The sequence below is a fragment of the Atractosteus spatula genome, chromosome 1 (genome assembly GCF_055471065.1).
Source record: "Atractosteus spatula isolate fAtrSpa1 chromosome 1, fAtrSpa1.hap1, whole genome shotgun sequence".
NCBI lineage: Eukaryota > Metazoa > Chordata > Actinopteri > Semionotiformes > Lepisosteidae > Atractosteus > Atractosteus spatula.
Window position 1 is genome coordinate 60,293,315 of NC_142706.1, and position 15,520 is coordinate 60,308,834.

Consider the following 15,520-nt stretch of genomic DNA (forward strand, 5'->3'; position numbering starts at 1 on the left):
CGCGCTATTTGTTAGAAAAGGGGGGGAGGGGGTATATTGGGGACAGTGTTTATTTATTTATTGTAATTCGACAAACATTAGTCGCTCGATTGCTGCGCATCTGTAAAACCCGAGCCCGTCTTTAAACGAGAGATGTCGTTTTTACCTTGTTAAAGCATCGGTGTACCCAGTAATGAGAATGAATGACTCTTGCAGATGTTTTTGGATAATTTATCAAAGTGCCGCTTGGGTGCAGGCTCGGCGCAAAATGAATGCAGACTCTCGACTCGCCGAGAGCCACTGACCGGGTCAAGCCTGTCCCGAGGCGAGTCAGAGGTCAAGAGGTGAAAGGTGAATCGGAGAGCAGCTGAATACATTAGCCGGGCGCGAGCGGCTCGAGATCCTCGCTCGTCAGGCTCGGCGGACCGATCCCGCAAAAAACAGAGCCTCTGCGACCTGTGTTTTGCAGCACACAAATTAAAAAACACCAACGCGGTGTAGATGACGGTTGTCGAATTAATTGTGCATTGCCCTAAACTGTGGAGATACGGGGCTGGGGATAGATCAAGGCGCACTTGGGCCATTAAGTATCTGGCCTCCTCTTGAAACGCCATAAATATAAAAGAATGATCTCTAAATGCGAGAGCTTGTTTAAACAATCCCGTGTAGATCTCCATCTGTGTGTGATACGAGTATCCGTCGGCAGCCAGTAAGAGCTACATTGTTTAATTTTACGGTGACGAATCGTTTCTACGGCACTGGGGCCCGTGTTCGCCTGATCAGAAATGTAGAAAATTATACATATGGGAGGCGGTTTTCAACGCGTTGGCGTCGGTCCCGCGGCCTTTCTCTCGAGGGTGAGCACGGGCGGTCTCACATGCACGGCAGCAAGCTTTCTGACAGTCCCTGGGAATCCGGTCCGGTCCGGTCCGCACAGGTCTCCCTTCTGGAGGAACCGAGTGGCCGAAATCAGTCACAAGCTTTATTGAACCCGTTCTGTTCTGTTTCTGATTTTTTCATTAAATTTCGTTTCGAATAGTTAGTGATTCGCCGTCTACGCTCCTCTTGATGAAAGGCGTGTTTTAGAGGTGTAAATGAAGTTTCTCCTGGAGCCTCAATTCTGGTTATTTTATATTTTCGGATTCTACACGTGCAGATCATTCACTTATATACAGCTGCATTCATGGCTATAGCTAGACACACGATTCGTTGTCTTACCTGTCTAAAGGACATCTTGACAACCTCTGAGATGAAATACCAATTAAAGAAATAATATAAATAAACTGGAAAAAAAAATACAATTTTCTTCTGTCGGCTCCAACCTTTGATGAAATTTAAAAAAGGACACAGAGAGCTTATTTTACCCAACTCACACGTGTTTTATTCGCTTTGTTATTCTGTACATACACAACTATACAAGAGAAAAAAAAAACATTAACAAAATAAACCAAATACAAGAACCCGTATATTCCACTGATAGTCCTTGCAAACGCGGAGGTAGATATTTGAATCAATTTGGGGCAAGATAAAAAAAAATACATAACTGTGCAAAAAAATTCCCAGCATCTTCCCTGATAGTCCCAAATCAAAATCTCCTGAGAATTAAAAGTCTCATTGTCACGCAATCGTGTATTTAATAAATTAGGCATTCGTGAATAGGTAAAGCAAAACAACAACAACAAAAAAAACAGCTTTCAGAGAGTTTAAAACACATTCGGAAGCGTAACGGATCAACAATAAATGCACAGAAAGTCGATCATCGCGATGTGCCAACAAATCTCAGCAACTTATTTTACGCAAAATCACGTTTGTCCTGTTTTGCCGTGACTTTGTGTCGAAATAATCAAGAAACAGACGGGTAAGGCGTCTTTGCGACAAGACAACCGCCCTGCCTACGGTTGTAACAAAATCCGTTTCATCTCTTCTCAGATTGAATCGTTAAACACTGGGATTTATACTGTCATTTCAAATCCAAGCGGTTAATCAAAGTAGCACAACGATATCGTTGTTGGATTATTCTTTAAAAAGCACCTGTTGTAATGTGCTTACACGAATTCCAGGCCGTGTAGTATTAGATATATGGAATTGTATATATAATTGTGTAGACTATAGCACGTATATATTATTTATTTTATTATTTTAAAGGATCTTTTTGCATAAAGAATTCGAGTGATGGCGTTTCAAGTAAAATAAGTTATACGTTATAAATTAAATACATTATAATAGTGTAGATAAAAATAGTGCAATACTTAAAACAAGAAAAATCACAGAATACATAGAATTTAACGAGGCAGCAAAACGCGGAAAGTTCTTTTTGGAGATAAAGTCTCCAACCCTGTGTAGAGGAGCAAACGAGTGTTACTAGGTTTTCCGTGCTGATAAACTCTCTCAATATACAGTCCTTTGTCTCACACCTGAGCTTTGTGTACAGTGCAGTAAAACAGCAGACTGAAATCTATTCACTCTTTTCTCCAGCAAGAACAAGCCAAATGTGTTTTTAAAAAATCAACGCAAAAAAAAAAACCCAACAAGAACAACAACGACGTGCCCTGTACAAGCCGGTGTTTTGTTGTTCTTTTGTTCATTTTTAACACGGACTCGCATTATTCCAGCCCGAACAATTTAAAAAAAAAAAAAACAGTGTAGTTGTCGAACTCGTTTGTGTCGCTTCACAAATTTTTTTTTTAAACCGGGCCTCGCTGTGCGGCCGACGAAGTTAAATTTATGAATCTGAGATTTCTAAACACCTCGGCGACGTTTCCATTGTGTTGCTGCATTCAACCCCACGCACGCACGCACACACACACACACACAAACTTTGTCTTCAATCTTCGAAATTCACCTAACCTGTGAATAATCGTTTTATCCGTGTTGGTATTCTAAATAAACACGAATAATTATTATGAACAAACTGCAGTTCGATTCGGGTCTGAGACCTGGCTTGAACACACACGAGAATAGTAACGTGCTAGCCTATTCGGCATGGGTCCTGCTCTGTGGAACGGGACTTGTGTTTTTGTTCCTGAATATGCAGACGTGTCCGGCGTCTGCCTCTGCCCCGGACACCGGCCCACAGCAGAGGAATGACGGCGAGTTCGTGGAGCTGCCCTCGGTCTTCAGAAGGTGGCAGAGCGCAGGAAAGAATTCGGAAAGCCTGGCCTCAGTAGCTTATGAATCATGCTGACAGAACTTGTGAATCGATGCTAGCATTAGGCAAAATATGTTGTTGCTATTAATATTAAGGTCACATTGCATTTTAACCTTTTAAACCAAAAACATAACATGTGTCGATTTGCCTTAAATTGCCTGTTTCTTCAGAAATTCCTTCAGAAATTAACGTCGACCCGTCAGATAATATCGTAGTTACAGCGACCAAAAGAACAACTGACAATTTGCACAAAGGAAAATGTGGTTATATGTGTTAGATTGTTGAGAGATTCTGAACAATTTATAGATGATCGATTTTGGATGTTAATCGAGAGGCCTGGTTTGGTGTTGGTGTGGAAATGTCTGTAGATGCGTGCCGAGCGTGTAGTGGAAGGGTTTGAAAATAATTCTGAAGGATATATCATCACGCAGAAAATCAGTCTAAGTGTTAAAATCGCGATCATTTTGTTCTCGGTTTATTGTTTCTTAGCTTCTTAAAACAAAGTTCGTGTCTTTTTCAATACACGGTTCTACACGACTGATACACGCAAATATCAGTTGCTCTTTTGGTTGTTGCAATTACGATATTGTCCGACGGACCGCCGTTAATTTCTCAAGAAACTTGACGCGCAGGTACTGCTGAGTATTTCTCTAAATTTGCCGGATAAATGTGCAGATCGTGTAGGCTACTCCGTAAGTATAAAAACAATTTAAAAAAAAACTTCGTTTTAAGAAGCTGAGAAACAATAAATCTTAAAACAATAAATCAGAATAAAACTTAAGACTATTTTTGCAACAAACAGTAACATATTCTTCCTTTTATATTGTGATGAAGATCTCAATAGGTTCGGTAGTTTAAACGGACGTCAAACAGTTCGATTTAGTTCATTTGTGAATTTCCTGTTTTGGCGACAGTTTAAGACTCTCTTCAGTCTTTACTCCTACCAGTGGCGCTGACAGCTTTTACCGGCCTCGCTAGCGGACCTGGGTGATAATGTTCGACCTGTCTCAAGTCACCGAGCTATGCGTGTGTGGGCATATCGTCACAGGACAGGTGCGCTGCTGGTGACAGTTACCAACAGCTCCGGAATTATTTTCAAACTCTTCCACTACCCGCCTGTAAAAGCAAACATTTATGTGTGAGTTGTAAAAGTTATCCTGTACGTTTCCAGCACAACTAGTACACACGTGCGACGCCACGGGATGTATTCAGGCTTTTTGATCAACGCATTAAAGTAGTGTATATAAATATTAGTTAGAGTTTATTTGATTTAACTCTAAAGCAGTTTACAGTGTATGCAGCACATATGCACAGACTTTCTTTGCTAAACGGAATGTCTCAGCCTTTGATCACTGAAAGCTCTGCCTGTGATAATACCACGGCCGCTGGCTCGGTGAAGAGCTGAAACTCTAACCCAGGTCCTGTCGGGGGTGACAGAATAGACCAGTAAAAAGATTCAACCGAATATCAAGGGGGTTGTGGCTCGCGCTTCCTTATTTATTGTTTGATTGAATACAGGGCACGAGAGTTTGAGTACTGTTTTATTGTTCAACACTCCACGACGCTTCGGGTGAAGAGAGGGGCCGTAAATTACACTGTGCTGTACCGGATTGCAATATATTGCATTGAAAAGTGTTATACTGCACTCTATTCTACCGGGGACTAAAGTCTTTAGTCATTTTAAGGGGTTAAGATTTATGCGTCGAACGTTCTGATCATAGGATAACTGGATAAGTGGCCTATAGATCGATCAGTGAGAATAAAAAAAAACACTCCGATCTAAAATCATGATTAAGCATGTAGCTGCAGCCGTGCTTTCACGGCAATTCGTTTAGAGAAAAGACGTCCGATGCAGAGCTGCTTCTAGAAAATTTCAACCCGCAGGTAAGGGGGGAAAAAAAACAGACTGCCACGTGACTGCAACGGGCAGTGACGCTGGGGCGGGTGGTCGCGCTCTGCCGCGGTGGATTGCTGCTGGGAGTCTCGCGCTACTCGTATCCAATCAGACGCGACGTGGGCGTCGCGTTTTCCAGTCACGTAAAAAATAATAAAACGGACTAAATGCGGCGACTACAGAGCAGTACCCGAATGAAGGTCGCTGTGCTTTCTGCTTTAGGTTTTTTGGGGTAGAGTTAGGGACGACGCTGTAATGTTCTACATTTACAGCTGTTTTATTAAAACTTAATTTCTAGTGGGTAGTGTGTGTGTGTGGGTGTGTGTTTGGAGCTAAATTAACATCTGTAGACAAAGCTGTGAAGGCCCGAGTCCCAAACCGTGAAACGGCAGTGGGCTGAGTTCTCGCATAGCAACAGCACATTAGATCTGCGTTTGTTCCCAGGTCATTCAGAATTATCAACGAATCATGTGCCAGCCGACCCCAGACATCACTGAAATCCAGGAACAGTTTCGTGTCCGTGAACTTGAAAAACAGATTCTTTTCACGCAGGACCCTTCAGGAATCAATGAGAGCAGAAATGATTCTCCTTTATCGTGAAGAGCACGGGGCATTTCGACTATTGAGATGATGAGGATCCTAAACGTCTAATTTAGAATGAAGACAAAAACATAAAACGTAATTAAGAAATACGTGTATGTGCTTTATATCTCGTAAACCATTTAATTTATATTTTACGTTTTGAATACATTAATTTGATGATGATGACGACGAAGATTATTATTATTATTATTATTATTTGTACACCTTTTTTTATTAACTTCAGGATGTATGCAGAATAAACTGTCCTAAGTGCGTCTAACGTGAATCACCTCCTGGCTCCTGAAGTGTCTCTATACGTTGACTGCAGAATCCGGGACAGCAGCAGGATCCTTCTGTTCGTTCACTTAAAATAAAGATGGAGGAGAAGGGTGTGACAACAGTCTTCTGAGCAAACGGCACCAAACCCTCACCTGACCCGCAGAGCACGCGTGCACCCGCACCACACACACGACATAGCGCGTGCTCGCCAGCGCCGTGCACAACCTTAAACGTTGGCTTTGACAGAACGGGCCTGGTCTGGTCTTGGAAAAAAAGCGCGGGGTGACACAACGGCGCGCTCCTGTTCACTGAATCTGAAAACGAACTTAAAACATCGACATGAGCCGCGCAGAGAATGTGTTGCCTTCTGGGTAAAAACTTTGCAAAATATGCAACACTGTGCGGCGATCGCTTGGGCTTAGATAAGCCGATTTTTCATTGCAATTAAGAACAAGTGGTTTATTGCTGATGTTTAGTATTTTTTAAAGATGTACATGTTTTTTTGCAGGTGAACAGGGGACATTTCGATGCCAGAAATCTGAAAAGGACGTTGTTTAGCAGCGGGAACTCCACTTACTTGTAAGACGAATTCGGACGATATAATTCATCGTCCAATATTACCGGGTCAAACGGAGAGGAGCGTTCGCCCCACTGAACGGCCAGCGTTTGGTCTTCAGTCTTTCGATGTACTAGACAGGCGTGTATGCAAACGCATGAAAAAAGCAAACCAAAAATACATTTAAAGGACTTCCTAAACCTTAAAAAAAAGGCGTAGTGTAGTGCAGTGTATTATCTATCACATCAGTGAAATCAAGAATGTCACCGTTTAGTTTAATCTCTTAGATATATTAAAGAAAAATAAATAGATTGTGTAAATTACAAATTCGCCTTCGATGTTTAATGACCATTTAAAACGTTGTGTTTAATAGTAAAGATATTGGTTTTATTGTTTTTTTGCTAACGATCTGTTTTTACCCATTCGGGCCCGTATTGTGTCGCATTAGTCCCTTTAATGGAGTTGTGATTGCACATTTCTTTAATCGAGGTGTTACAGGACCCCAACGACCCCAAACGCGAGATCTAATGAAGGAAGTCGAGATAAAAACACCAGCGGAACAAACTTAACTGGGTAATGGTTTACTACTGAAAACCCAGCAAGTAATATTTGGTGTCTACTTTTTCCAATAAAGCAGAATGAACTGCAGGTTGCTAGGGTACACTGATTGTCCACGACTGTCAGTTTATGTGGCTCGTGTTGAGCAGTAGTGATTAAGAAATGTGCATCAAGCTGACTGTGGCGCAAAGTACATAATCTCGTGTTAACAAACTGTATGACTGACATTAGTATTGAAGCCAAATATGGGCTTTATCCGTGTTGATTCGTAGAGAGCGTGTCTAAGTTCTTTTTCAGAGAATATTCGGAGGAGGCACTGATTATTTTGTTTAAAAAAAATACTGCTCGCTCAGGTGTAAGACTTCTGTCAGAATTACATACATAACTTCACCAGAGTGGGCGGAGCACACGTCTCTTCTCTTCTCGTAGTGTGTAAAACAGAGGGCCGGATCAGGAGAGCAGCGCCTAACCTAGCCGGTTACCACGTAAAACTCTCAAGGAAAGTTCTCTGAACGCGAATCTGACGAAGTGTACGTTTTTGTTTTTCCTAAAATACAGAAGAAGCTACATTTTGTCCAACCACTTCCTGTTGCGTTCGCATACGGTTTCCGCTCGCCGTTTAGTTGCCCCGCCCCCCCGGGACGTGCCGGAGGGGAGTGGACGGACCGTGCGCGGAGAGGACAAGAGACCCGTCATGAGGGGGAGAGGAAAGACGAGGATGTCCGCTCCCCACACGGCTCCCTTCACACGCAAGCGGCCGGACGAATTCACGCCGAGTCAGGCGTGGCCACGGGGACTTGTGCACAAACCTCGGGCTGCGAGGAGGCCGCCGGGAAGCCGGTGACCGTGCGCGCTCGGGGCGGCGGCGGCGGCGGCGGAGGTGAAGGGGCGGGCGAGGAGCAGAGGTCGGACTTGTCCGAGGGGGAGTCCTCCTGGCTGCTGCAGGGGGAGGGCAGGGCACCCAGGACCAGGCCCTCCCGCTCCCTCTTCTTCTGCTTCATCCGCCGGTTCTGGAACCAGATTTTCACCTGGTTCTCGCTGAGCTGCAGCGCCGTGGCGATCTCCACGCGCCGGGCGCGCGTCAGGTACTTGTTGAAGTGGAACTCCTTCTCGAGCTCGGTCAGCTGCTTGGTGCTGAAGTTGGTCCTCGGAGCTCCGTTGCCCTGGAGACAGCCTTGCGCGAGGCCGCCGGGGTCTCCGCCGCTCGGGCCCAGTCCCAGTGCGAGGTAGCTGACAGCGCAGCCCCCGGGCAAGCGTTTGGCTGACAGGACAGGAAACACGGGGAAAAAATCAATCAATCAATCAAACTGCTTCACTGTGGACACGCTAATTGATTCAGTTAATTAGTTCTGACGGAAAAAACAAATGTTATTACAAAAAATATTTTTGGAGTGTGTTACGTCATTGACACCCCTCCTTTCCATCCCAACAGGTTGTTTCTCAGCTTCTCGTTGATGTCGACCGTCGTGTTTCTGAGTAACTTGCGATGCTGTCCTTAGATGGAACTGCAGCAACACGGGTAAGCGACGAAGAGGGGGGTGGAGACGTGTCATTGCTGAAATTTGCAGAAACTGGGTGTTTCACGAGAAGCCCCCCCACCAAATTCTCTTTTTTTTTCTCTCGGACGAGTTTGAAAGCATTTGAATCTTCTCCCCTCTTCGGAAGTTTTTGTTACCCGATCCTCCGGGCCTCCCACCCAGTTTAAACCGCAGCTGACCCCGCTCTGCGCAATGCCGAGAAACTGGAAAGCGAAGTCGCATTAATCATCCCGGCCCAGGCAGGAGAACCCGGGCGGCACAAAGGCGCTCGGAGTTCAATGGCACCGCGCGAGCGCCTCGAGGCACACAGCCTTCCCAAGTTCCAGAACTCCGGCAGCTGCGGCGGTCGCGGCTTCTGCATCCGGGAAGCTGAGCCACCGCCTGACGTCATCAGTGTCAGTCACCGCTCAGCCAGTCCGGGGTCGCAGTGGCCTGGGAAGCACTGGGAGCACCCGGAGATGGACACCCATCACAGGGCAGACAGACAGAGACACACGCTCCCAGCAGGGGTCAATTCACCTACCAGCATGCCTTTGGACTGTGGATGGAAACCGGAGCGCCCGGAGGATAAACCACACGACCACGGGGAGAACATGCAAACTCCACACAGACAGCACCCCGGTCCGGAAGTGAACCCAGGGCCCCAGCGATGCGAGGCAGTAATGTTGACCACTGCGCCACCGTGCTCCCGTTCCAAACTACCATTCAGTAAGAAACATCGTTTGTATGTGAGTGATTGTTGACTAACCATCCTCCGAAAATAAAATTCGATACAAATAAAAAAAAATGTCCATGTAGACTCACAAAAAACTTTTTTTTTCTTGACTAGGTGTCTTAACTATGTTTTTAGGCATTGTCCCGACTTATACAGCCTTCAGATGTTTCAGTTTAAATTCTACGACCCTTGTATCGTTGTATGAGTTCGATTCCCTGCGATTCAAACTTTGCGTATCGGTTTCTTCAGATGAATTCGATCATTATATAGCTGTTATATCGACTTATACTCGGGCACTGGGCACTTTAGTCACGACTTTAGAAGCTCCAGTTTCCTTTTTCTTGTACGCTCAGGTTATAGCCCAAGGCTGAGTTACAGACCGTGAGAATGTCCTCTCCAGGGTCTTACAGCTTGGAATTTCCGACACAAAGTCACCGAGGAGAGGGGCCGCCCTTTCGCCTCGCGCTCTCCGATTTTAAAGTCTGAGCTAAGCGCGCAGAAGGCACGTGGTATCTCCGAGCTCGTTCGGGACCCACAGTCCAAGTGCTCCTTTTCTTTCACTTTCACGTGCAATGTAAAAATAGACTAAACTAATGCAAGCTCGTATCCTGTGTTATTGTTATCGGTTACGCACTTTAAAATATTTTGAGTCTTCACACTCGAAGAAGGCTCCACAGCCGAAACGCTGCGTTTTCTTTCTTCTCTTTTCAGCAGGGAATACACCTATGACTTGTCCCTCTGCAGCCTACGCATGCGGACGCAGCTGCCCACCTGAGCTCGTTCTCTGTTTCAGTTTGTGGAGAGATTTATGTTAATATACGTGTCTTTGTTTCCTGACTGGTTGCTGGAAAGAGGAGATCGGGGGGAGAGAGAGCGAGAACGCAGCAGGTGGAAATGTGGCTGTTTAAGAAAAAAGCTGTAAAACAGAAGGACTATCCAGTTCCCATTCCCATTCCCATTCAACAGATACACTACCATTTCCGCATTGCCAATAAAACAACAACAACACGATCAATGACTTTCGAGACGTGAATTGACGATACCTAAAAAGGTAAACGATTCTTTGAACGCTGTAAGTTGCCCAGGAACGGCCGGCGTGCTTTAACTCGAAAAAGTTGAATCTGCCAGGCAGGCAGGCGGGTGACTGTACTGCGGGCGGAAACGGGGGGGGGGAGCGATCGATACACAGCGCTGCAGTCATCTCGTCATCCAGCCCACAGTAATTCAGGAGCTGTCAGAGTGTAATTGAGGAATGACACGCGGCAAATATATAGAAAAAACGCGGACTCCCGGGGAAAGGAGCCACCCTCCTCTCCACGCGCAGACAAGCGCACACAGACACACAGGTCGCGTGGGGGGGGCAGCAGGGATGGGGCCTTCTTGCCTTCCGGATTCCGCGAAGATCAGAGCAACATGGCCCGCCTTCTACACGTGCACGGCGGTGTTTGAGAATCGCAATAATTCGGGATATAAGAAAGGAAATTCGCAAACGAGAAGAGGCCTCTTGGTTCACGTTGCTAGCTCGGCTGCTAGTGACTAAGTGATCGGGGGTCGCGTCCAGTCGTTCCTAGCGAGAAACCAGGGTGGCGATTTCGATAACATGGGGTATTTTGTGCCGGGCTCCCACCACGTTTTGTGCAAAGATGTCCCATAGCTCCATTATAGGTTAACACTAAAATGAACTTCTAATAAGGAATAAGGAAGTAACCGAGCCGTTCACAAGAACTGTATGAGTTATTGGTTTGCGTGCCTCTCAGGAATCTCGCCTTTATTGACTTTGTAGGTGTTTTCCTTTCGAAAAGGGTAAAAAGCAACAACAACAAAAAAGCGCCAAGCCCGTCTCTGTGTTATGTTTGTAGAATGGGGTACTTTAATCTGTTCTTAAACAAGGTCGCTCTCGCTTTGGTGATCTAGGGTCATTGTCCCTGCAGGTTTTCCACATCTCCTCCAAGAGGCAGCCAGCGAAGCCCACGACAGAGCCAGCAGCGGCCTGCTGTAGGTCGTTCGGGTTCGGGTTCACGTGTTCCGGGTTCAACACTCGGGATTAGTGAATAACAAACCAGGTCCCAGCTGCAGACTCCGGGTTTGACGAGGTCGCCTTGTCAACCGCGCGATTGCTGGTGCTCACAGAACCCTTCAAGTTAGAAGTTAGTTCATGACACAGAAAAGAGTCTTCCTACTGGCTGCTACCTACAACAGTCCTCGTTGTAGAGAGGAGATGAGGGCATTCCCAGGGAGGGTGTGTGACTGCAGTACAAGAAGCGATGAATAGAATTGTATCAAGAGGTGTAAGGCGTATTAACGTGTATATTTATTATTTTGTCCTGGATAAGGGGTAAATTAAGGCCTCCGGGTCCTGTGGGTTGTCAGATAACAGGGTATTATTATTGTTAATGATGTCATCGTCACAACTCGCCCGCTACTCTAACGCCCACGATTCGGTTTTGGATTCCGTGATTCCACGTCAGAAGAAAGCTCCTCTCACGAGCCCGCCGGCGTGGCGAGCCCCATCTCAAAGCGCCTCCGCCACAAGCTCGCGGCAGCGGGGGTCCGCACAGCACGTGTCCTTAACCCTCTGTGCGCCGGCAGAAACCACGCGGTGTGGAACTGAATGATCATTCCACCCAGAGGCTGCCCGCTCTGCCTTCTTACGGACGGGCGGGTCTCCATATCTGCCCTGTGAAGCCCTGTGTGATCTCTGCTGTAAAGAAAGGTACCATACTTCAGCGCGCTGAGAAGTGTGTGAATCTCATTTCTAAAGCAATTGAATGACGACGCAATATAAGTTACAGGTTCCAGATATCGTCAGCTGCTACAGTCCCTCTAATCCCCTGTTCCTCGGGATCTCCTTTGCCTACGGCTTGGAATTCTGCAGCCTCCTTTCCACCACACAGGAGACAAAACTCGTCCTGTTTTCATTAAAGCTCGGAAGCACGTGCTGATTCATGCATCAATTTCCCAAAGTGCTGGCGAAGCACACGCGCCAGCACTTTGCACGAAGGTGTTGCGGTACGGAGAGGTCACGTGCACAGAAAGGTGAACTCTGGAAGGGTAAAGAAGATATGTCCTTGTCTATCAGTCCCTTATACCCGATTAGTAACATAAGAATGACCAAAATGAGAATTACAAATGCCATAAAGAGCATAACGTAATACAAATGACACCCATTATCTTCAAGCCGCTTATTAATAGTGAGAATCCAAGCAAACCGGAATTAATCCCGGAAGCACTGGGAGCAAAGCCCGTCCGTCACAGAGCGCGCGCGCAGTTTATGGACACCAGCGTGTGTTTTGGAAGGAGGGAGTGAACCCACGCGGTCATATAAAGAACGTGCAAGGTCCACTCACACGGGAGTCCTGGACACGGGTCTTGTGAGAGAGGAACTCTAGCAACCCGGCTACCTCGCTAGAATACTGGTTTGTTGTTAATTTGTCGTTATTAAAACGACAATGTTTGTTGTACAGAAATGTAGGAATTACACAACTTCATCATGAATGAATCGAAAGCGGATAGCTTGCTGTTACAGCGCCACGCCTGGCCAACTGTGGAAGTACAGCATGCGACGTGGTTGTGGACCGGCGGCCGCTCACTGCGATCAGCGGGGTCACTTAGGTTCCGATACCAGGGTCCTGTACGCTGGTGCCACAGTTTCCCAGGAGCTTAAATCGAGCCTCTCAAGACCTGCCCCTTACACGCGAGCTCAGTTCCGATACTTTCAGTCTGTTTTACCCGAGTCGGTTTGGGCTGTATGGTTAGGGTTGTTTTTAAAACAGTTGTGGCCTGGCGTCTCGAAAGAGTGATAGGATGTCACGGCCTGTGGGTCCTTATTAAATGAGATGTATTTGCGCGTGTATGTAGGAGGGTCCCGTAGCAAAACACTCGATTTCGTTCATGATCTAGTTTAAATCGCGTGCGTGTGCGAGCCTGGTCTCGGGGATCTGTCAAATCAATCCACTGTCCTGCCACAGTTCTCATCTTTCCGACACTGAAGGGGCATTTAACAGCCCTGCTCGTGTGCCGGCGGCTGTCTCTCAGACGCCTGGGTTGCAGCACGTCACCGCGCCAGCTAGCACGAGCGCTCCGGCAGCGGCGACAGAGTGGGATGTAGGACTGAGGCTCGGTGCGTTCATTCCGACAAAATGAAGAAATCGAGCCGCGACAGCGTTTTACTTCTCTCGGGTTTTTTTTTTGGGGAAAAAAAAGAGAGAGAGAGGTTACTTGACGACTCTCTCACCTGCGCGGGGCACTTTTCTCTTCACTCTCATCCAGTCGAAAGTTTTGCTGCTGCTGCTGCTGCTGCTAGGCCCCCCGTCGCCTCCGCCGCCCAGCCGCGGACTCGCCCCGCCCGCCAGGGCCGGTTCGGCCCCTTCCTGAGCGCACGCCTGGGGGTGCTGGTCGAGCGGCCCCAAGCCGGAGAGCAGCCCGGAGAAGCTCGCCGGGAGGTCGGCGCTGGACGTGTACGCGGCCCCGCTGTAGTAGTCCAGGTCGGGGGGGTTCCGGTAGGGGTGCCGGAGGTAGGCTGGCGGGGAGGGGTACCCCTGGCCGTGCGAGAAGGCGGCTCTAGCAGGTGTCCCGGGACCTAAGGCGACCTGCAGGCTCCCCGCGTGGAAAGCGCAGGTGGTGGAGAAGTCGCGGGCAGGTGGAGGAGAGGGCTTGTCGGAGGAGAAAGGTGAGAGGCGGCCCCGGAGCGGGGGGAATCCCGCGCCCACCACGTAGCGCCCTTCGCCCCCACAGCCGGGTTTAGGAAGCGGTCTCTGGTCGAAGTGCTGGAGCCTCACCTCCGCCGCTGGGTACCCGCCGGCGGCCTGGGCGCCCGGGTCCCCGCCGCACGCGAACTCTTGGTAGGAATTCATCGCGGCTGCCGCCCTCGCATCGTCTCCTCACGCAGACTCGGGTCGAGCAACTCTGATCGGTCCCACTCCGGCCTGCCTGTCAGGCGCTTCACAGGAGCATCTCCCGGGCCTCGGTCGGCGGGTGGTGATGGTGTGTGTGTGTGTGTGTGCGGGGAGGGGGGGGGGCGATTCGATCCGTGATTGAAGGAGATGACGCACCGCTCACTTTGGCCAATGGCCAGCACCACGGGCCCCCCCTCCCCTCTCCCCTCTCCACTCTCCTGCTGGGATGGGATACTTTGATGGACTTAATGGAAGCGATTTATAACTTTCACTCACTGGCGCACGGCAAGGAAGGCTGGGATCCCGAGGAAGGAAGGAAAAAAAAATCCAAAACAAAACAAAACATCCCACGACCGTTTCTGTTTTAAACAGCGCCACACCGGGGTGACCTCGAAGGGACACGCGCGACTGGAGCTGGAGGCTGGCTGAGTCACCCCAGAGGTGAGTCGAGAAACACCCTACCACTGCCCCGGTGTGGGGGGCCACGGATAGTTAACAGCAGCACAACGGGGAGATAAGAATGGACTTTATTAAAATGTGGCGCTTGTTCCGTGAGTACAGAGGCACAGACTTGAGACTTATTTACTACCAGGCGTAGATACAGTAGCAAGCACAGACGCAGCTGAAGGTCTGCGGTCTTAACAGAGAATGTTAAACAAAGGGACGCGTTTTGCCAGCTAATTCTGTCGACTCGGACCGTCCTGCTCCTTCGCTCCTTCAGAGTAAGAGATACTGCTCCGAGGGGCTTCTCCTCCGGCCTCGGTCCGGGCCCCGCGGCCTACACCCGGGTCAGAGCCTTCGCGAAACTTGGAAGCGCTTCCACGTAACCTGCAAGAGCGGCGCGGAGCTGATGGATGATGACACTGCAGGTACAGACAGTTACGTGACTGAAAGAAGGTGACGTGACGTTTTTCAGTGCGGGCTGGTGTGGACCTTCCTTGCGGAAAAGAAAAATCCTTTTTTTTTTATCCAGCGTGTGGTTTAATTCATCACACCGTTGCCATAAATTCACAAATCCGATTTCTTTCCATTCAGCGAATAACTCAGGGGAGTGCGAGATCAAATCAGCCTGGTCGTTTTATGCACTCTACCCCACGCAGAAATGACGCTTTGACCTTTTATACCCTTGACAGGCAGGTAACGTGAAACCAGTTCACTTATTCTCTTATAAAGGCATATTTTTTTGTTTTGTACTTCACAGAACACAGTTGTTGTTGTTTGTTTGGTTGGTTTTTTTGCCGCACCACTGATTTTTATTCCCAGAATTAAGCGAATACACGATGATAACCTGGATAAACGAAAGGGTTTAGAAATTCTTTAATAAAATAAGCAGAAGGCTGAAGGCACTGAGACTCGCTCTTGTTGCGCGTGCAGAA

General features: G+C 47.9%; 1 protein-coding gene across 1 annotated transcript; it reads right to left on the minus strand.

Annotated features, from left to right (window-relative positions):
• Positions 1 to 7,763: 7,763 nt before the first annotated feature.
• hoxc1a (homeobox C1a) lies at positions 7,764 to 14,102 on the minus strand. The gene is made up of 2 exons (XM_088921809.1): positions 13,484 to 14,102; positions 7,764 to 8,257 (listed from the first exon to the last, which is right to left on the minus strand). The coding sequence occupies exons 1-2, from the start codon at positions 14,100 to 14,102 to the stop codon at positions 7,764 to 7,766; spliced, it is 1,113 nt and encodes a 370-aa protein (XP_088777935.1).
• Positions 14,103 to 15,520: the final 1,418 nt, after the last annotated feature.

What these genes read in the sequence shown, in the direction of transcription:
- hoxc1a (XM_088921809.1), bottom strand. Translation starts at nt 14,102, where the DNA reads ATGAATTCCTACCAAGAGTTCGCGTGCGGCGGGGACCCGGGCGCCCAG. An exon ending in GAGAAAAGTGCCCCGCGCAG is followed by an intron (nt 8,258 to 13,483) that starts GTGAGAGAGTCG and finishes CTGTCCTGTCAG; the next exon opens with CCAAACGCTTGCCCGGGGGC.